Genomic DNA, 22,278 nt, shown 5'->3' on the forward strand with positions numbered 1-22,278 from the left:
AGGAGGAAAGGCTTGGTAGGTTGGGGTGAGGGAGAGAGGGAGGGTAGGCGGGTGGGTGGGAGGGGGAGGAAAGGGGGGAGAGTGAGAGGGGGAGAGTTCGGGGGGTGAGAGGGGGAGCATGGGGGGAGGAGATGATATGGGAGATGGGGGTGCTTGGGGGGTGGGGGAAGGAAGGCTGAAGTGGGTGAGGAAGAGGGTAGGGTTCAGGGGAGTGGTGGAGAGAGGAAGACTTAGGTGGGGTGGGGAAGAGTGGGGAGTTTAGTGGGGCAGGGGAGAATGGAGGGCTTTGGGGTGGGTGAGACGGAAGGGCATTTGGGAGAAGGGAAGGCTTGGGGGATGGGGGAGAAGGGAGATCCTGGGGAGAGGGGTGAGTGGGAGGAGGGAGGTGGGTGGGGGGAGGGTTCCCTAGGTGGTTACTTAGTGGGGGGCTGACAGGGGATGGGGCATGTAGGGTGTCTGTTGGGTAGAATGTGGAGGTGGTGCCCAACTTCCTCTGGCTGTTGCACTGTTTGAGGAGGGTTCCCCACTCCCCTCTGGGATTGAAGGGTTCGGGGTTGTGGTTCTTTGATTCCTTTCTCTCTCCCTGCGCTCCTTCCTCGCGTCTGCTGCCTACTTTCTCTCTTCCCTTGTCATATCCCTCTGCAGGAATGCTTTTTTGAACTTTTGTACATTTGCTAGACATCACTTCCTTGCTAACAGTTCCTCTTTTGTGATTTCGCTCATGAATACCACCTTTATCATTTGGTCTCTGTCCTTGTTGTACTTTCCAAGCCTGAAAACCTTTTCAATATTTTGGTCAGTTTCCCCCATCCTTACCTCTTTAACGATCTCAGTAACTGTGTTTTTGTCCTTGTTTCTCTGCTCCTTTGGGCTGGTCCCTGATTGCTCTTTAATGCCTGCTACTACTACTTCTGCTCTTTTTCTCTCTATCAACCGGCTAGTACATCTAGCTGCTTCCTGAGACGAATCCACTTCCATGGCAACTTCCCTAACTGCAGACCTAGCTTCAGGGCTCTTTTTAAGCATTTCAGCAAATGAGAGCTGAGTTGTGGAGGTCCCCTCGACAGTGGTATTCCCATCTCCCTGAGGTACGGTTTGTGTCTGGTATTGTGGAGGAGTCTCCTTCGGGCATCTTATCTCCTTCTTTGCTGCCCTTAGTTCATTGTGCAGGTTGGCTACTGTCTCCCTCATTACCCTCAGTCCTTCACTGAATTCATCCCGCATCTGCTGGAGTACTTCCTTCATCCAGTCTACCTGTGTCCCTTAGTGTGTGTGCCCCTTGTGTTAATTAAATAGCCTGTCTTTATCTACCCTGTCAATTCCTATGAGAATCTTGTACGTGATGATCATATCCCCACTAAATCTTCTGTCTTCTAGCGACGTAAGGTTAAATTCCCGTAATCTCTCCTCGTAGCTCATACCTCTCAGCCCGGTACTAGTCTGGTGGCAAACCATTGAACTTTTTCCAGTTAGGTCTTATGCTTGATTAGATATGGACACCTTGCTGGGGCTGCATACTCCAGGATTGGTCTGACATAGGTAGTATACAGAGTTCTGAATGATTCCTTGCACAAGTGTCTAAATGCCGTTCATATGTTAGCCAGCCTGACATATGCTGCTGATGTTATCCTCTTGATATGAGCTTCAGGGGACAGGTCTGGCATAATATTAACCCCAGGTCTTTCTCTCTCTCTGACTCTTGAAGAATTTCATCTCCCAAATGATACCTTGTAACTGGCCTCCTGCTCCCTACCCCTATCTTTATTACATTACATTTGCTTGTGTTAAACTCTAACAACCATTTGTTCGACCATTCCTTTAGTTTGTCTAGGTCTTCTTGAAGCCTCAAGCAGTCCTCCTCTGTCTTAATCCTTCTCATAAGTTTGGCATCATCAGCAAACATTGAGAGAAAGGAGTTTATACCCTTCGGGAGATCGTTTACGTATATCAGAAACAGTATAGGACCGAGTTCAGAGCCCTGTGGGACTCCACAGGTAACTTCACGCCATTCTGAGGTCTCACCCCTCACTGTAACTCTTTGCTTCCTATTGCTTACGTATTACCTTATCCACTGGAGCACTTTACCAGTTACTCCTGCCTGTCTCTCCAGCTTATGAACAGCCCCGTATGGGGGACTGTATGAAAGGCTTTCCGACAGTCCAAAAAAATGCAGTCCGCCTAGCCTTCTCTTTCTTGCTTAATCTTTGTCACCTGATCGTAGAATTCTATCAAGCCCGTAAGGCAAGATTTACCCTCCCTGAACACATGTTGGCGATTTGTCACGAAGTCCCTTCTCCTGATGTGTTACTAGATTTTTTCTCACGATCTTCTTCATCACTTTGCATGGAACCGGTCGGCCAAGTGGACAGCACGCTGGACTTGTGATCATGTGGTCCTGGGTTCGATCCCAGGCGCCAGCGAGAAACAATGGGCAGAGTTTCTTTCACTTTATGCCCCTGTTACCTAGCAGTAAAATGGGTACCTGGGTGTTAGTCAGCTGTCACGGGCTGCTTCCTGGGGGTAGAGGCCTGGTTAAGGACCGGGCCGCGGGGACACTAAAAAAAAAAACCCAAAATCATCTAAAGATAACCTCAAGAGGGTATACAAGTTAAGGACAAGTTAAGGCCTGTAGTTCAGTGCCTCTTGTCTGTCACCCTTTTTGTATATTGGGACCACATTAGCCGCCTTCCATTTTTCTGGTAGGTCTCCCGTCTCCAGTGACCTACTATACACAATGGAGAGTGGCAAGCAAAGTGCCTCTGCACACTCTTTCAACACCCATGGTGAGATCCTGTCTGGATCAATAGCCTTTCTCACATCCAGATCCAACAGGTGTCTCTTGACCTCATCTCTCGTAATTTTGAACCTTCCAAGGCCGCCTGGTTTACTGCCCCCTCTCCTAGCAGTGACCTCACCATGTTATGTTGTGAAGACCTCCTGGAACCTCTTGTTGAGTTCTTCACACACCTCTTTGTCATTCTCTGTATACCTGTCCTTGCCTGTTCTAAGTTTCATTACCTGTTCTTTCACTGTTGTTTTCCTCCTGATGTGACTGTGGAGTAGCTTTGGATCGGTCTTAGCTTTGCTTGCTAAGTCATTTTCATAATTTTTTTCTGCTTCCCTTCTCACACTAACATACTGATTCCTGGTCCTCTGGTATCTCTCTCTGCTTTCTGGTGTTCTTTTATTTCAGAAGTTCCTCCACACCCTTTTGTTCAGTACCTTTGCTTCCATACATGCCCTGTTAAACTATGGATTCTTCTTTTGTTTCTCGGGTTTTTCCCTTTGGGCCGGGATAAACCTGTTTACTGCCTCCTGACACTTTTGGGTGACATAGTCCATCATGTCTTGTACCGACTTAGCTTTAAGGTCTGTGTCCCCATGGTATATCCCGTAGGAAACTTCTCATCCCCTCATAATTTCCCTTTCGGTATGCCAGCTTTTTGTTTTCTAGTTGTTTTTTGGGGGGAGATAAGTCCTAGCTCTGCCAAGTACTCAAAGATCAATACACTATGATCACTCATTCCCAAGGGTGCTTCCATCCTAACCTCCCTTATATTCCACTCATTAAGGGGTAAATATCAGATCAAGCATAGCTGGTTAATCCTCCCCTCTCATTCTTGTCGATCCCTTGATATGGTGGCTTAGAAAGTTTCTTGTTGCCGCGTCCAGCAGCTCAGCTCTCCATGTATCTGGTCCTCCATGCGGGTCTCTGTTCTCCCAATCAATCTTCATGTGGTTGAAATCTCCCATGATTAATAGTCTAGATCCATTCCTACTAGCGAGAGACGCTGTTCTCTCTATTATGTTATTGGTGGCAATGTTGTTTCTATCATATTCCTGTCTGGGTCTTCTGTCATTTGGTGGTGGGTTATATATGACTGCAACTACAATTGTTTGTCCTCCAGTTGCTATTGTACCTGTTATGTAGTCACCGAAACCTTCACAGCCCTGAATAACCATTTCCTCAAAATCCCAGGCTTTTCTTACTTGCAGAGCTTCACCACCACCTCCTCTTCCTACTCTCTCTTTCTTCACAACATAGTAGTCCTGTGGAAACACTGCATTTGTTATGGTTTTCGTTAGCTTTGTTTCTGTTAGTATTATTATGCCTGGGTTTTCTTCAAGTACCCATTCTCCAAGTTTGTTTGTTTTATTTGTAATCCCATCTATGTTAGTGTACATTGAGACTCACTTTCTTCTGTCCCTTATCATGTTCCTTTCTTGGTGAGTGTTCTGCTGATGGGGGTAGCTGTTCCAAGGCGTGGGGAGTTGTGGGGTGGGTAACGGGTTCTCAGAGGATACTGGAGTGAGGGGTGGGGGTTCTAGTGAAGGGGGGGGGACAGGGAGGGAATGGGATGAAGGGGGAAGGACAGTGGGGAAAGGGGGAAGTGGGATATGGTGAAAGCAGGGGAGGGGAAGCTGGGTGGGAGTGGGGAGGGAGAGGTGGCTGAACATTTGAGTGGGGGCAGGGAGGGTTTGGGGTAGGGGAGGTTTCTATGCAGAGGAGGGTGATGGAGTTGGCCTCCCCTCTGGTGTTACTGGGTTGCTGGTTGTGGGTTCCCCCCTCACATCTGGGGATGTTGAGTTGGGAGCTGTGTTTTCCTGGTTTTCTCCTCTCGCCTTGTGCTTCTTTTTTGTTTCTGCAGCCATGACTCTCTCCTCCCTCGTCATGTCCCTCTGGAGAAAACCTTTTTTTAATTCTCCCACATTTTGCAGGTGGCTCTTCCTTGTTAGAATCTTCTCCTTTGTGGCCTCATTTGCAAACACTATCTCTATATCTGTCACTATCACAATAACACGGTCTCTATCCTTGTTGTACCAGCCCATGTGTGTGTGTGTGTGTGCGTGAGCACGCACGTGTGTGTGTGCATGCGTGCATGCAACTGTTTGTGCGAGCGTGTGTTTGTGTGTCCTCATATTTGTGTGTGTGTGTGTGAGATGGATGGGTGGGGGCGATCCAACCCTCTCACTGAGGTCAGAAGAAAGGATTGGGGGAGATAGGGAGAAGAGGGAGAGAAAGGAGGGAATGGGACAGAGAAGGGGGAGAGGTGAGGGGAAGAGATGGGGGGAGAAGGGGGGAGAGAGAGGGAGGAGAGAGGGAGGGAGGGAGAAGGGGGAGAGAGATTGAGAAAAAGTGTGTTTATGGGTGTATGTATTTATGGGTGTATGTATTTATGGGTGTGTGTGTACTCACCTATTTGTGCTTGCAGGATCGAGCATTGGCTCTTGGATCCCGCCTTTCCAGCAATCGGCTGTTTACAGCAATGGCTCCTGTCCCATTTCCCTATCATACCTAATTTTAAAAGTATGAATAGAGTTTGCTTCTACAACCTGTTCCCCAAGTGCATTCCATTTTTCCACTACTCTCACGCTAAAAGGAAACTTCCTAACATCTCTGTGACTCATCTGAGTTTCCAGTTTTCACCCATGTCCCCTCGTTCTGTTATTATTATGTGTGAACATTTCATCTATTTCCACTTTGTCAATTCCCCTGAGTATTTTATATGTTCCTATCATATCTCCTCTCTCCCTTCTTTTCTCTAGTGTCGTAAGGTTCAGTTCCCTCAGACGCTCTTCATATCCCATCCCTCGTAACTCTGGGACAAGCCTCGTCGCATGCCTCTGAACCTTCTCCAGTTTCCTTGTGTTTCTTCAGGTGGAGGCTCCATGATGGCGCGGCATACTCTAAGACTGGTCTCACGTAGGCAGTGTAAAGCGCCCTAAAAGCTTCCTCACTTAGGTTTCTGAATGAAGTTCTAATTTTCGCCAGTGTAGAGTACGCTGCTGTCGTTATCCTATTTATATGTGCCTCAGGAGTTAGATTAGGTGTCACATCCACTCCCAGGTCTCTTTGTCGAATCGTTACAGGTAGGCAGTTCCCCTTCATTGTGTACTGTCCCCTTGGTCGTCTATCACCTGATCCCATTTCCATAACTTTACATTTACTGATGTTGAACTCCAGTAGCCATTTCCCTGACCATCTCTGCAACCTGTTTATGTCCACTTGGAGGATTCTACAATCGTCATCTGTCACAATTCTTCTCATTAGTTTTGCATCATCCGCAAACATTGACATATATGATTCCACTCCTGTAAACATATCATTTACGTAAATTAGAAAGAAGATTGGTCCCAGCACCGATCCTTGAGGTACTCCACTCGTTACTGTTCGCCAGTTCGACTTCTCACCCCTTACCATTACCCTCTGGCTCCTTCCTGTTAGGTAGTTCCTCACCCATGCTAGGGCCTTTCTGCTTACTCCTGCCTGCCCCTCAAGTTTGTAAAGCATTCTCATGTGCGGTACTGTATCAAAGGCTTTTTGGCAGTCAAGAAATATGCAGTCTGCCCAGCCTTCTCTGTCCTGCCTTATCCTTGTTACTTTGTCATAGAGTTCTAAAAGGTTTGTTAGGTATGATTTCCCTGTCCGGAACCCATGTTGGTGCTTGTTTACAAACCCAATGCTCTCCAGGTGCCCAACAAGTCTTAGCCTAATTATTCTTTTAAGTATTTTGCAGGGGATGCTTGTCAGTGATATGGGTCTGTAGTTAAGTGCCTCCTCCCTATCACCTTTCTTGAAAATCTGAACGACATATGCCTCCTTCCAGCAACTAGGCAATTTTCCCCCACATAAGTGACTCATTAAAGATCATTGCCAGAGGCATGCTGAGAGCCTGCGCTGCCTCTTTTAGTATCCACGGTGATACTTTGTCTGGTCCAACCGCTTTATTTGCATCCAGTATTGTCAACTGTTTCATTACCTCCTCTGCTGTCACCTCTATATCTGATAGTCTTTCATCTAGGGTAATCTCTTCTAACAATGGGAGTCACTCAGGCTCAGTTGTGAACACTCCATGGAAACTTGTATTCTGTACCTCGCAGATTTCCTTGTCGCTTTCTGTATATGCCCCTTCTGTTTTCCTCAGTCTTGTCATTTGGTCATTTACCGACATCTTCCTTCTTATTTGGTTATGTAGTAATTTAGGTTGCTTTTTCGCTTTGATTGCAATATCATTCTCATAATTTCTTTCCGACACTCGTCTTATGTTAATGTAATCGTTCCTAGCTCTGTTACATCTAATCCTGTTGTCCTCTGTCCTTTGTCTTCTGTACTTCCTCCATTCCCTCTGGCTTCTCACTTTTGCTTCCTGACACTGTCTATTAAACCATGGATTATTATATTCCCTCCTGCTTTTTTTTCCTTTGCTGTTGGAATAAATCTCTCTTCAGCTTCCTTGCATTTCCATATGACTTGGTTCATCATATCTTGCACTGTTTTTCCTCTAATTTCTTCCTCCCCGTGCACTTCTCCCAGGTAGTCCCTTATCCTCCTGTAGTCCCCTCTTCTGTAATCAAGTCTCCTTACTCGGACCTCTTGTCCTTTGGTCACAGTTTTAAGCTCTATCATATAGTCAAAGACTAGGAAACAATGGTCACTGGCTCCTAGTGGTAATTCATGTTCTAAATGCTCGATGTCTTCTACATTCTGGGTGAAAACGAGGTCTAATAGGCTGGGCGTATCCCTTCCTTTTTCCCTAGTGTCTTCCTTCACATGCTGTGTTAGGAAATTCCTGTCAATAACGTCTACCAGCTTCGCTCCCCAGATCTCCTCCCCGCCATGCGGATTCCTCGTTTCCCAATATATCTCGCCGTGATTTAGGTCCCTCATGACCAGCAGCTTTGCCTTCATTCTATGTGCTTTAGTTGCTGCCCTCTGCAGTTCATCTATACATGCCTTGTTGCTGTCTTCATACTCCTGCCTGGTCCTTCTACTTTTTGATGGGGGATTGTAGAGTATCAAGATTACTATCTTCTTCCCATCCACTGTCAGAGTTCCATGTTCAGAGTTCGTGCTTTCATTGGTACCCGGATTTTCCAGCTCATCAAACTTCCATTTCCGTTTTATTAGGAGTGCCACTCCTCCTCCTTGTCTCTGAGTCCTTTCTTTTCTTATCACCTGGTACCCCTCTGGAATGATTGCATCAGAGATCATGCCATTTATTTTAGTTTCCACTATTGCCACTATGTCTGGGTCTGCCTCACTAACTCTTTCTTCTATTTCTTCTGCTTTATTGGATATCCCATCAGCATTGGTGTACCAAACCTTGAGACTCTTCTTGGGAACTCTGGTGCCAGAGTTCCCCCTTTTGCCGGGAGTCTGGGGGGGTACTGGGGGGTGTCTGGAGGGTGAGTGGGGGCTGTGGGGGTGTCTGGGGGGTGCTAGGTGGTGCCTGGGAGTGCCTGGTAGGCGAATGGGGTCCGGGCATCTAGAGGGGTAGGAAGGGCATAATGGGTCTGAAAGTTAGGAAGAGTCTGATGGCATAGGGGGGTTGAGAAATAGAGTGAGACTGAGAGTCAGATAGAGGTTAAGAGGTTGGGGGGGAGAAGGATATTGAGGGCAGAGGGCTGAGAGGAGAATGGAGCATGGGTGCTGGGAGTGGAAGAGAGGGTGTATTAGTTAGGGGAGGGGGGAATTGGGGGTAGGTGGGGATTTTGGGGTAGAAGAGGGGAAGAGGGAGAAGGTGTTAGGGGGTTACAAGGTGATTGGGTTAAAGGTGGGCTGGAGGAGCATAGGAGGGGTGATGGTTGGATGGGGTTTGGGGGGTGAGTGGAAGAGGGGTGCAGTGGAAGCTGGGATGGAGCAGTGTGTGTGTGTGTGTGTGTTTGTGTGTGTGTGTGTGTGTGTGTACTCACCTAATTGTGCCTGCGGGGGTTGAGCTTTGGCTCTTTGGTCCTGCCTCTCAACCGTCAATCAACTGATGTACAGATTCCTGAGCCTACTGGGCTCTATCATATCTACATTTTAAACTGTGTATGGAGTCAGCCTCCACCACATCACTTCCTAGTGCATTCCATTTACTAACTACTCTAACACTGAAAAAGTTCTTTCTAATATCTCTGTGGCTCATTTGGGTACTCAGCTTCCACCTGTGTCCCCTTGTTCGCGTCCCTCCAGTGTTGAATAGTTCATCCTTCTTTACCCGGTAGATTTCCCTGAGGATTTTGTAGGTTGTGATCATGTTCCCCCTTACTCTTCTGTCTTCCAGTGTCGTAAGGTGCATTTCCCGCAGCCTTTCCTCATAACTCATGCCTCTTAGTTCTGGGACTTGTCTAGTAGCATACCTTTGGACTTTTTCCAGCTTCGTCTTGTGCTTGACAAGGTACGGGCTCCATGCTGGGGCCGCATACTCCAGGATTGGTCTTACATATGTGGTGTACAAGATTCTGAATGATTCCTTACACAGGTTCCTGAACACCGTTTTGATGTTAGCCAGCCTCGCATATGCTGCAGACGTTATTCTCTTTTTATGTGGGCTTCAGGTGACAGGTTTGGTGTGATATCAACTCCTAGATCTTTCTCTCTGTTTCATTAAGTACTTCATCTCCTATTCTGTATCCTGTGTCTGGCCTCCTGTTTCCACTGCGTAGTTTCATTACTTTGCATTTACTCGGGTTGAACTTTAACAGCCATTTGTTGGACCATTCACTCAGTCTATCTAGGTCATCTTGTAGCCTCCTACTATCATCCTCTATTTCAATCCTCCTCATAATTTTTGCATCGTCGGCAAACATTGAGAGGAACGAATCTATACCCTGTGTGTGTGTGTGTGTGTGTGTGTGTGTGTGTGTTTACTAGTTGTTTACTAGTTGTGTTTTGTAGGGGTTGAGCTTTGCTCTTTGGGCCCGCCTCTCAACTGTCAATCAACTGTTTACTACTTTTTTTTTTTTTTCCCCACACCACACACACACACACCCCAGGAAGCAGCCCGTGACAGCTGACTAACTCCCAGGTACCTATTTACTGCTAGGTAACAGGGGCACTTAGGGTGAAAGAAACTTTGCCCATTTGTTTCTGCCTCGTGCGGGAATCGAACCCGCGCGACAGAATTAAGAATCCTGCGCGCTATCCCCCAGGCTACGAGGCCCCATAAACATTATTGCCAACAGCATTTGGTGTTCCCAGGCGGTCACCCATCCAAGTACTAACCAAACCCAACGTTGCTTAACTTCGCTGATCGGATGAGAAGCGGTGTTCTCAACGTGGTATGGCCGTTGTGTGTGTGTTTGTGTGTGTGTGCTTGTGTGTGTGTGTGTACTTACCTAATCTTACCTAATTGTGCTTGTGGGGGTTTAGCTCTGGCTCTTTGGTCCCGCCCCACAACCATCAATCAACAGGTGTACAGGTTCCTGAGCCTATTGGGCTCTATCATATCTACACTTGAAGTTGTGTATGAAGTCAGCCTTCACCACATCACTTCCTAATGCATTCCATTTGACTACTACTCTGACACTGAAACAATTCTTTCTAACGTCTCTATGGCTCATTTGGGCACTCAATTTCCACCTGTGTCCCCTATTGCATGTGCCCCTTGTGTCAAAAAGTCTGTCTTTATCTACCCTATCAATCCCTTTGAGAATCTTGTATGTGGTGATCATGTCCCTCTCTAACTCTTCTATCTCCCAGTGAGGTGAGGTTTAATTTGCGTAGTCTCTCCTCGTAGCTCATACCCCTCAGTTGTGGTACTAGTCTGGTGGCAAACCTTTGAATCTTTTCCAGTTTAGTCTTATGCTCTACTAGATATGGACTTAATGCTGGAGCCGTATACGCCAGGATTGGTCTGACATATGTGGTATATAATGTTCTGAAAGATTCCTTAAACAAGTTTCTAAAGGCCGTTCTTATGTTAGCCAACCTGGCATATGCCGCTGATGTTATGCTCCTGATGTGAGCTTCAGGGGACAAGTCTGGCGTGATGTCAACCCACAGGTCTTTCTCTCTCTCTGACTCTTGAAGTCTTTCATCTCCCAAATGATACCTTGTATCTGATCTCCTGCGTGTGTGTTCACCTAGTTACCTAGTTGTTGTGTTTGATGGGGATGAGCTTTGCTACCTCGGCCTATTATACACAACTGTCAATCAACTTTTGTTTACTAACTACTTTTTTTCCCACACACCACACACACACACACACACCCCAGGAAGCAGCCCGTGACAGCTGACTAACTCATAGGTACCAATTTCCTTTGGGAAATAGGGGCATTCAGGGTGAAAGAAACTTTGCCCATTTGTTTCTGCCTCGTGTGGGAATTGAACCCGCGCCACAGAATTACGAGTCCTCTGCGCTATCCACCAGGCTATGAGGCCCCTACCCTATCTGTGTTTGTGTGTGTGTGTGTGTGTGTGTGTATGTGTGTGTACTCACCTAGTTGTGCTTACGGAGTGTTACGGACCCGAGACCAGCGTCGTAGCATGGAGCTGTAACGACCACGCCATCAGTGAGTCAGTTCCCGAAACCCCCTCCAAATGGACGATGCCATTTAGCGAGGGCGGGATATACCGGCCACAGGGGCTGGTTTCTCGTCTTGATCAGCTCGTAACATAGCCGCTGCTGACTTCTGGTGAGGTGGCGCTTAGACAGCAACGCCATCTATGGAGTGGATAGGTGGACGTTTGTGTCTAAGCCTGTAAGTGAGGTTCCCTAGAGTGTCCCTAGTACTATTGACGTGTCTGATTACAGAGTCGACCTGGGACTGCTGTATTGGACGATGGGGCAGTCTACCCAAGGCAGCTAAAGTCTCTCCACGTGTTTGCTACAGAAGCTGTGAAGTCACCCCCGGACGAACACTGTTGAGTGTGTTAGCCTGCCTGTGACGTGGCAGTACCAGGAATCGTCTTATCTGGGAGCTGGCTGGTGGAAGAGACTACCCACTGTGGTGTGGAGAGAGGAGAGTGATCTGCGGAATCACACGAGGCTCCTGCCTAGGGCTTGCAACCCTAGTATCGGTCGTGAAGTGGCCTACACAGCGGAGCTGATCGGAACCTGCCAGCTTCAGGCTGGATTTGTGGTTGAAGGCCTCCACGACGCTGCACCCAGTGGGACTGTGATTTGGCTGGCCTGTGTCCAGGGTAGATTCACCGAGAGAATCAGAGGATTCATCGTGGGCCACGACGAAGAGAACCAGGGCTACTCATCGTGAGCACCGTGGAGCGTCCTGAGTCTTCAGAGGAAGACTAATCTGTATATAATCAATGTAGTTATAGCAACCCCGCGTGTGACTGTGATATATTTATTTATGGTGGTGGTAGCAATATATATACAAAAGCGGTGCATTTGTATCCCTTCCCCTTTAATTTACTTGAGTTACAGAACACACCCCTTGAAAGCCACTACTAACTTGGGGCCGGATACCCAAACTCTAATAACATCAGAGAAGAAACCAGTTGCGACCTAATAGGGCCGTAACACGGAGGTTGAGCTTTAGCTCCTTGGTTCCGCCTCTCAACCGTCAATTAACATGTGTACAGGTTCCTGAACCTATTGGGCTCTATCATATCTACACTTGAAACTGTGTATGGAGTCAGCCTCCACCACATAACTTCCTAATGCATTCCAATTGTCAACCACTCTGATACTAAAAAAAGTTCTTTCTAACATCTCTGTGGCTCATTTGGGCACTCAGTTTCCACCTATGTCCTTTAGTGCGAGTGCCCCTTGTGTTATATAGACGGTCTTTATCTACCCTATCAATTCCCTTGAGAATTTTGAATATGGTGATCATGTCCCCCTTAACTCTTCTGTCTTCCAGCGAAGTGAGGTTTAATTCCCGTAGTCTCTCCTTGTAGCTCATACCTCTCAGCTCGGGTACTAGTCTGGTGGCATACCTTTGAACCTTTTATAGTTTAGTCTTATCCTTGACTAGATATGGACTCAATGCTGGGGCTACATACTCCAGGATTGGCCTAACATATGTGGTATACAAAGTTCTGAATGATTCCTCACACAAGTTTCTGAATGTCGTTCTTATGTTGGCCAGCCTGGCATATGCCACTGATGTTATCCTCTTGATATGGGCTGCAGGGGACAGGTCTGGCATGATATCAACCCCCAAGTCTTTTTTTTTATCTGACTCCTGAAGAATTTCCTCTCCCAGATGATACCTTGTATCTGGCCTCCTGCTCCCTACACCTATCTTCATTACATTACATTTCGTTTGGTTAAACTCTAACAACCATTTGTTCGACCATTCCTTCAGCTTGTCCAGGTCTTCTTGAAGCCTCAAACAGTCCTCTTCTGTCTTAATCCTTCTCATAATTTTGGCATCGTCAGCAAACATTGAGAGAAATGAATCTATACCCTCCGAGAGATCATTTACATATATCAGAAACAAGATAGGAACGAGTACAGAGCCCTGTGGGACTCCACTGTTGACTACACGCCAATCGGAGGTTTCACCCCTCACCGTAACTCTCTACTTCCTATTGCTCAGGTACTCCCTTATCCACTGGAGCACCTTCCCAGCTACACCTGCCTGTCTCTCCAGCTTATGTACCAGCCTCTTATGCGGTACTGTGTCAAAGGGTTTCAGACAATCCAAGAAAATGCAGTCCACCCAGCCCTCTCTTTCTTGCTTAATCTTTGTCACCTGGTCGTAGAATTCTATTAAGCCAGTCAGGCAAGATTTACCCTCCCTGAACCCATGTTGGCAATTTGTCACGAAGTCCCTTCTCTCCAGATTTGTTACCAGGTTTTTTCTCACGATCTTCTCCATCACCTCGCATGGTATACAAGTCAAGGACACTAGCCTGTAGTTCAGTGCCTCTTGCCTGTCGCCCTTTTTGTATATTGCGACCACATTCGCCATCTTCCATATTTCTGGTAGGTCTCCCATCTCCAGTGACTTACTATACACTATGGAGAGTGGCAAGCAAAGTGCCTCTGCACACTCTTTCAGTACCCATGCTGAGATCCCATCTGGACCAACAGCCTTTCTAACATCCAGATCCAGCAGGTGTCTCTTGACCTCCTCTCTCGTAATTTTGAATTCTTCCAAGGCCGCCTGGTTTACCGCCCTTTCTCCTAGCACAGTGACCTCACCTTGTTCTATTGTGAAGACCTCCTGGAACCTCTTGTTGAGTTCTTCACACACCTCTGTCATTCTCTGTATACCTGTCCTCGCCTGTTCTAAGTTTCAGTACCTGTTCTATCACTGTTGTTCTAATTCTCATGTGACTGTGGAGTAGCTTTAGTTCGGTCTTGGCTTTGTTTGCTATATCATTTTAAAAACTTTTCTCTGTTTCTCTTCTTACCCTGACATACTTATTCCTGTGTGTGTGTGTGTGTGTATTTACCTTAGTGTAATTACCTAAGTGTAGTTACAGGATGAAAGCTACGCTCGTGGTGTCCCGTCTTCCCAGCACTCTTTGTCATATAACGCTTTGAAACTACTGACGGTCTTGGCCTCCACCACCTTCTCACCTAACTTGATCCAACCGTCAACCACTCTGTTCGCGAAAGTGAATTTTTTTATATATCTTCGGCATCTGTGTTTAACTAGTTTAAATCTATGACCTCTTGTTCTTAAAGTTCCAGGTCTCAGGAAGTCTTCCCTATCGATTTTATCAATTCCTGTTACTATTTTGTATGTAGTTATCATATCACCTCTTTTTCTTCTGTCTTCTAGTTTTGGCATATTTAATGCCTTTAATCTCTCCTTGTAGCTCTTGCCCTTCAGTTCTGGGAGCCACTTAGTAGCATGTCTTTGCACCTTTTCCAGTTTGTTGATGTGGTTCTTAAGATATGGGCACCACACAACCGCTGCACATTCTACCTTTGGCCTAACAAAAGTATATTCTTTAGTATATCGCCATCCATGTATTTAAAAGCAAGTTAGAAAGCGTGGCATAGGCTCCTCGCACAATATTCTTTATGTGGTCCTCAGGGGATAGTTTTCTATCTAGAACCACCCCAAGATCACTTTCTTTATTAGAATTCTTTAAAGATTTCTCACATAATATATAGGATGAGTGAGGTCTACGTTCTCATATTTCACATTCCATAACATGGCATTTATTAACATTAAATTCCATTTGCCAAGTCGTGCTCCATATACTTATTTTGTCCAGGTCACCTTGAAGGGCATGACAATCATTTAAGTTTCTTATCCTTCCTATTATCTTAGCATCATCAGCAAACATGTTCAAATAATTCTGTATACCAATTGGTAGATCATTTATATAGACAATAAACATCACTGGTGCAAGAACTGAACCCTGTGGTACTCCACTTGTGACATTTCTCCAGTCCGATACATTGTCTCTGATCACTGCCCTCATTTTTTTATCAGTCAGAAAATTTTTCATCCATGTTAGAAGCTTACCTGTCACCCCTCCAATATTTTCCAGTTTCCAGAACAACCTCCTATGTGGAACTCTGTCGAAAGCCTTTTTTAGGTCCAGATAGATGCAGTCAACCCAACCATCTCTTTCCTGTAATATCTCAGTTGCTCGATCATAGAAACTGAGTAAATTACACAGGATTTTCCAGATCGAAAACCATACTGTCTATCTGATATTATATCATTTCTCTCCAGGTGTTCTACCCATTCAGTTTTAATTATTTTTCCAATATTTTGACTATTACACTTGTCAATGATACCGGTCTATAATTAAGGGGGTCTTCCCTGCTTCCACATTTGTAGATTGGAACTATGTTTTCCTTTTTCCACACATCAGCTACAACTCCTGTAAACAGGGATGCCGGAAAAATCAGTTAAAGTGGAATGCTGAGCTCAGGTGCACATTCTCTCAGAACCCATGGTGAAACTCCATCTGGACCAACTGCTTTGTTCTTATTTAGCTCCTTGAGCATTTTTTCCACTTCGTCTCTAGACACCTCTATGTGAGTACTATAAAATAGGGCGTAGACCGGCCGTTTTGTTTTTTTCCCAAGCCGGTCTACGCACCCCCGGTTTCACGAACTTTTTTCCGCGACCGGTCTACGCACCCCTGGTTTCACTAACTTTTTTCCGGGGCCTTTCTACGCACCCTGGGTTTCACAAACTTTTTTTTTCGAGGCCGGTCTACGCACCCTGGGTTTCACAAACTTTTTTTTTCGAGGCCGGTGTACGCACCCTAGGTTTCACAAACTTTTTTTTTCTGAGCCCGGTCTACGCACCCTGGGTTTCACGAACTTTCTTTCGAGGCCGGTCTACGCACCCTGGGTTTCACGAACTTTTTTTCGAGGCCGGTCTACGCACCCTGGGTTTCACGAACTTTTTTTTCTGAGGCCAGTCTACGCACCCTGGGTTTCACAAACTTTTTTTTGAGGCCGGTCTACGCACCCCCGGTTTCACGAACTTTTTTTCGAGGCCGGTCTACGCAACCCTGGGTTTTACAAACTTTTTTTCCACAGCCGGTCTAAGCACCCTGGGTTTTACGAACTTTTTTTCCACAGCCGGTCTACGCACCCTGGGTTTTCTCGAATCAACTTGCCTGGGGGATTAAAAAGCCGATCCCTGGCACACCCAAATTTCGTTACCCCAGTGACCCATGCACAGGCATCGCTAATGGTCAATGACGTCACCAGCTAGCTGCGCAGTGTTCCTGCACAGGCACGATCATGGGGATTAAAAAGCCGGTCATTGGCCCCAGGTTTTTCTCGAATTTTCTTTCATGGCCGGTCCCATGCACAGGCATAGCCAATGGTCAATTACGTCATCGGGCAGCCAGTCTTCAATTTGCCTGGGGGTAGGTTTAAATGGCCGATCCCTTGCATACTCAAATGTCGTTACCCCAGTGACCCATGCACAGGTATTGCCAATGATCAATGATGTCACCAGCTAGCCGCTCAGCATTCCTGCACAGGCACGTTTAAGGAGATTAAAAAGCCGGTCTATGATTTGTGTGTTTTGCGTTACAACATTGACCCTGAAACCTAATGTAAAATACCATCATCCCTATTGTATTTAAAATTTCCTATTTACTTGCAACTATCGTCCATTGCAAAAGGGGAAGCAACACAGAGCATGAGCTATCATGTATCTCCGCGTCCTCCCCTAGCAGTCATTTATATGAAAACAGTCTCCTGCCAGGCTTGGTGACTTCAATGCAATTTCAGTACTAATCCAATATTGCTTCATAGCGCATAAATATATATGCACGTACATAAATATATATGCACGTACGTAAATATATATGCACATCTCCCATTCACTCAACAACATGCCTCCCCACACCTTGCTGTAGCATATAACGAATCAAAATACTCATTCAGTGTACATATATAAGAATACTACATTCAGTAAAAGCAAGCCTCTCATGTTTTTTAAGTAAGGCCTTCTGCAGTTACCTTTTTTTCTGACGTCATCATCCCTAATGCGGTGCAAGGCACCAATGTACTAAATGCGGATCCCAGGAGGTTCACACATAAGTGTGAACTCTTAATCAGGCTTAATACCTCAACTGTACACTGTGCTTCATCAGAGTCAATATTCAGATATAATAGCTCATTACTTATCTTTTCCGTTATTCATTCCATAAACCCGATCAAACCATCCTAACCTAACTTATTATATATAACAAACAAATACATTCTACAGACCAGTTGTTGTTGTTTAGCGATGTCGCGAAAAACGAGCTCAGTATAGGGATAAGGTATTGCTGGCCATTAGCATATAAGTGTCAAGGTATCACAGCACCTGATTGGTCAACTATGTATGACGTCACCAGATAACCAATGCGACCTTTGGCGTCCTACCTGTATATGTACCGTATTTGATGTTATTATTATTCAAAAATGACTGGACTAACCATCCCCACCTAACCTAATCAGAGGTTTGAGAATATACATTTTAGTCATCTACAACTGTAATCATTATGCACTAATAAGTTCAAATTAAAATAGATGCCTAAATGTCGTACTGCAATTTAAGCAGAATCGTACATCTGGCAGCATGCTAGCTGACCTTATAAGGACCTCCCTCCAGCCCTAAGGACAGTCCAACTCAGGCTTCCTGTGCTAACACTCTGAACTAGCTCCAGCACTTGTGCATTAACGAACTTCGTTGTCTCGTATCTATCAAATCGACCATGTATATTTGTGAACTTTGCAAGGCTCCTAAACTGGGACCACTCCATTTGTGCCAGACGAAATGTGCTGAATGTAGGATAACCTTCACCGCCAATCCTCGGCATCAGTGTTATTTACTGTGAGCAGTGCTATAAAATACCTCGTGGACATTTTGATAAGATTTGTCCCTCGTGCTCCAAAGTGATTTGTTCTACCCGTAAGTATCAGTGTAGTTATAACAACTGTAGAAATTTCCCATAAATCTGTTGTGAGTTATAGCATATTTATAGTTACTATTGTAAAAAAATGACAACAGCAGCATCAGATATTATTTGTATTAAATATTCTGAACAAAAATACATAATTTAATAAATTGCAGCAGCTAAATTTATAAAATGAATTATTATTTACAATTAGTTGTAGAGCTATACGTCTATGCAGCATTCCTTAAAAAATACGCATAACTATATAGAATAATTAAAATCTACAGGTCGCAACCCTGATGCATGTCCAGTTTGCATGTATCTAGATGATTCCGAGTCTGATACTAGCTCTGATTCAGAGCACTCAGAAGCGTCATTGCACCAAAGCGTCCAGTACGAAAGTAAGTTAAATATAGTTTTTCTGCAATATTAAACTATTCCCAATTCTTGTTAGATATATTTATATAAATACCTCACTTATGATCTTTAATTATTATTCACATGATCATTTATATGATTTTAGGCTCGCCAACTCAGCAGGTAGTGGAGGTAGAGGAAGAATATCCTCGTGGAGGTTGTGGTGAAGAGCCTAGCACGAGCCAAGCTCGTTCACCAACACCAGAAGATAATGACAACAGGGAAAGTGCTAATTGTAAGTAACATCCACATTATTTATTTTCATATTTCAATAATGCCAGTATTATTAAACTCTCTATATCTAATTTTATTTATTGAAATCATTATTCTTGTTACTTATAGGTTTTCAACTGGAGGATGAAGAAGACTCCCTGCATCTGGTTTGGGAAGCAGATTCTGATATGGATGCCAGCCAGCCTATCGCCAATTCTCCGCCACCACCTCAGGAACAGCAGCAGCAGCAGGTAGATATTTTTCTTCCTCCTTAACCCGAAGTGCTTGAAGTGATAAATAATTTCAATGGGGTGTACATACGCCATTCATATAGCATCCCAGATCATGCCCAAGGAGATCCTGCCCATTATTTGACTATATATCGTGATTATTTTATTCAGCAAATAGAATCCTTGTTTGATGCTGTTCATCCCAATTTCCCTCCTGCCCTCTTGATATACCCTGATTTTACATTCAATTTACAACAACTTAATCAAGAAAATGAACCTGATTTTGAGGGAGAGTTTCCTATAAGGGCTGAACAACGCACTATATCTAGGCATGAGGCCAGTGTTATCGTAGATCAATGGATTGCTGAATTGGATAATAAGTTAGAAGAGTTCTTTGCCGAGACAGAAGGTTCGAGTCTAGGTATACAGAGCATTTCTGGTTTTTATATCAATTCTATAGCTGTTCAGCATCCTATCCGTCTAGGAGAATACGTGCCTAATCCAGATAGATTGCGTGGTTCAAGACATGTTTTCAATCCTAAAGGCGAGCAAAATATATGTTTGATCCAATGTCTGGCAGCACATATATGTCTAGCTCAGGGAATGACGTTAGATAATATCATAAAACGTTCCAAGTCAGCCAGGTGGTGTCTTAGATTCGTCCGTTGGAGTGAGGATATTGAAATTCCCATAACGTATGACAATATCAATAAAATAGAAAGTATAAATAAATTAAGTATTTTTATCTATGTACTTACGCGTGAAGATAATAGATACTACATTAGCTTAGCTAGAAAAGGCAGGGAACATTCTGCTCCGAAAGTACCTTTGCTCATGCTAGAGGATCAGCATCTTGTAGTCATTAAAGATTTCAATCAGTATGTCCGCAATATGCGCGGCAATCCAAATAGAGCACCAGGCAATCATATTTTTTGTCATTCGTGTTTAATTCATTTGTCACCTGATGCGATGCGGGATCACGAAGAGTTATGCGAAGTTAAACAAACATTGAAATTTTACCCTGAAGGTCATAAAATCAAGTTCAAAAATTACGGTCGTGCCTATGGTCCCTCTCACACGGCATATTATGATTTCCAGTGCTTGTTGGACCCCTCCAATCCCCAAGGTATGATCGAGAAGCGTCACAAAGCTATGGTATATGCTTATATTATCATCAACAGGGAATTGGAGGTGTTAGATAAATTAACTTATATGGGGGATGACCCTGTGAATCATTTCATAGATACTTTGGAGAAAGCATGGAAGAGAATCAAATCTGCCATGCCTTTATACAAAATATCGATGACACGTACACATTGGCAAGACTATAGACTTGCAAACCACATGTGAAATGTGCTATAGGCCATTTAAATCAGATAAAGACAAGCACCTTCATCATGATCATGCTATTGAATTTAATAATTATCTTGCAGCCTATTGCCGCAGGTGTAACATGTTATGCAGAAATTCATATAAATATTTATATACATTTTCTCACAATGCGGCTTATGACCTCGGGGTAATTTTAAATGAATTGTCTAACGTCCCTAACTGCAAAATTGATATTGCCTCCAAAGATGGATTTAAGTTCATGAAAGTAGATATCGGTAAACTTCGGTTTATGGATAGTCTGGCTTTACTGAATGGTGGGCTGGAAAAACTAGGTAAAGAACATATCAAGGAAGGTAAACCCAACACTTACACCTCAGTTATGCTATATGACGTCCCTGTAGCTGCCCACCATTTATTAAAGACAGGCAAACAGGTCTTCTGTTATGACTACATTTCATCTTTGGAGAAATTAAATTAACCGGCTCTTCCTCCTCCCGAAGCCTTTTTCAATAGTTTAAAACACGAGGCCATAAGCGAGACCGATTATACACAGGCTAAAGAAGTCTTCAGATTAGCGGAATGCAAGATCATTGGGGATTACTTGAAGGTCTATTTAAAAGTAGATACTGGACTATTGTGTGATGTGTTTACTGTATGGCGCAAGACCATGCTTGAGCTGTAAGGTTAGACATTACACACTATGTCTCGTTATCTAGTTTTGCATGGGACGCTTTCTTGTTTAAGAGTCAAGTTGTCTTGGACTCTATTTCTGATCCCCATTTGTACGATGTATTGCGTAGAAATCTAAGAGGCGGATTTACCTCTGTTGCTCGGCAACACACAAGTGTACAAAATGAGCATACAGGTGCTGATCCTTCTAGCACTGATAAATATATTCTTTATTTAGATTTCAATGGCTTATACGCCACCTGTATGACAGAACTGCTTCCTCAAGGCGGGATCCGTAAATTATCTGCTGCCGAATGCAATGATTGGCTCCAACAGGGATTGGAAAATACTGCTTGTGATGGGGATAAGGGGTATTGGGTCATGTGTGATACCAAGCATGTCGCACCTGAGGTGGCTCGATACACCGATGACTTACCTTTAACCCTGTCGCATGCTAATATTTCTACTGATCTTCTGTCCGATTATAGCAAACACATTTTAAATACCGAAGATCGCAAACTCTCCAAGAAAAACAATAAATTAATTGCCTCACATCTCCCTCAAAAAGATTACTTGGTCAGTTTGGATTTGCTTCAGATGCTGATGAAATTAGGGTTAGAAGTAGCTAAGGTAAATGCAGTTTATGAATTCCGACAAAGCAAGTACCTTAAGGAATTTGTCGAAACAAATGCTCGTGAACGTGCAAATACACCTTGCGCCATTAAGGGTAAAGCTTTCAAGCTGGTATCAAATGCAATTTACGACAAGAGTTTGACAAATGTGAGTAAATATTGTGATCAGCATTATTTAGTTACATCTCGAGACAAATTCCAAAGCTTGCACGCAATCCGTTCTTCAAACGGAGCATTTTATTGAGCGAAGACAGAGTCATTTGCACAGTTAAGAAACAATCACTTAAAGTCAATACACCAACCTATCTGGGGTTCCAGATCTTGCAAATAGCTAAGAGGATCCTATATGATTTTTGGTATAATACCGTCAAAGTTCATTATGGAGACAAAGCTAGATTGCTGTATACGGATACAGATTCGTAATTTGATTGAACTGACCTGTCCAAATGCTTTTGAGGAATTAAATAAACTGCCTTTATCTCAGCATATGGATTTCAGTAATTTCCCTCCTGAAAATCCCTATTTCGATGACTCGCAAAGGTCAACTGGGTTTGTTAAAATCGGAAGTTGTAGCCAAAATCATCAAGGAACTCATCGCATTGAAGCCTAAAATGTACTCAATTCTTACTCAAGATCAGGTTCAGATCTGTCGTTGTAAAGGAATTCCCACTTATCATCAGTCTAAACTCACTCATGCAGCTTTCCAAAGTGCTTTAGAGTTAAATATTGGGCA

At 44.4% G+C, this 22,278-nt stretch overlaps 1 protein-coding gene and 1 non-coding gene across 2 annotated transcripts; one reads left to right on the plus strand and one right to left on the minus strand.

The window, feature by feature from the left end:
* The first annotated feature begins 336 nt into the window (after nt 1-336).
* LOC138361408 (uncharacterized) lies at nt 337-21,968 on the plus strand. The gene is made up of 9 exons (XM_069320744.1): nt 337-367; nt 18,340-18,453; nt 18,576-18,704; nt 18,812-18,933; nt 19,084-20,231; nt 20,359-20,597; nt 20,745-20,922; nt 21,045-21,693; nt 21,864-21,968. Exons 1-9 carry the CDS (start codon nt 337-339, stop codon nt 21,966-21,968), a joined length of 2,715 nt encoding a protein of 904 aa, XP_069176845.1.
* Nucleotides 9,940-10,058, minus strand: LOC138361410 (5S ribosomal RNA). The gene has a single exon (XR_011226960.1). It is a non-coding gene; the product is annotated as a 5S ribosomal RNA (ribosomal RNA).
* Nucleotides 21,969-22,278: the final 310 nt, after the last annotated feature.

The sequence above is a fragment of the Procambarus clarkii genome, unplaced genomic scaffold, assembly GCF_040958095.1.
Source record: "Procambarus clarkii isolate CNS0578487 unplaced genomic scaffold, FALCON_Pclarkii_2.0 HiC_scaffold_357, whole genome shotgun sequence".
NCBI lineage: Eukaryota > Metazoa > Arthropoda > Malacostraca > Decapoda > Cambaridae > Procambarus > Procambarus clarkii.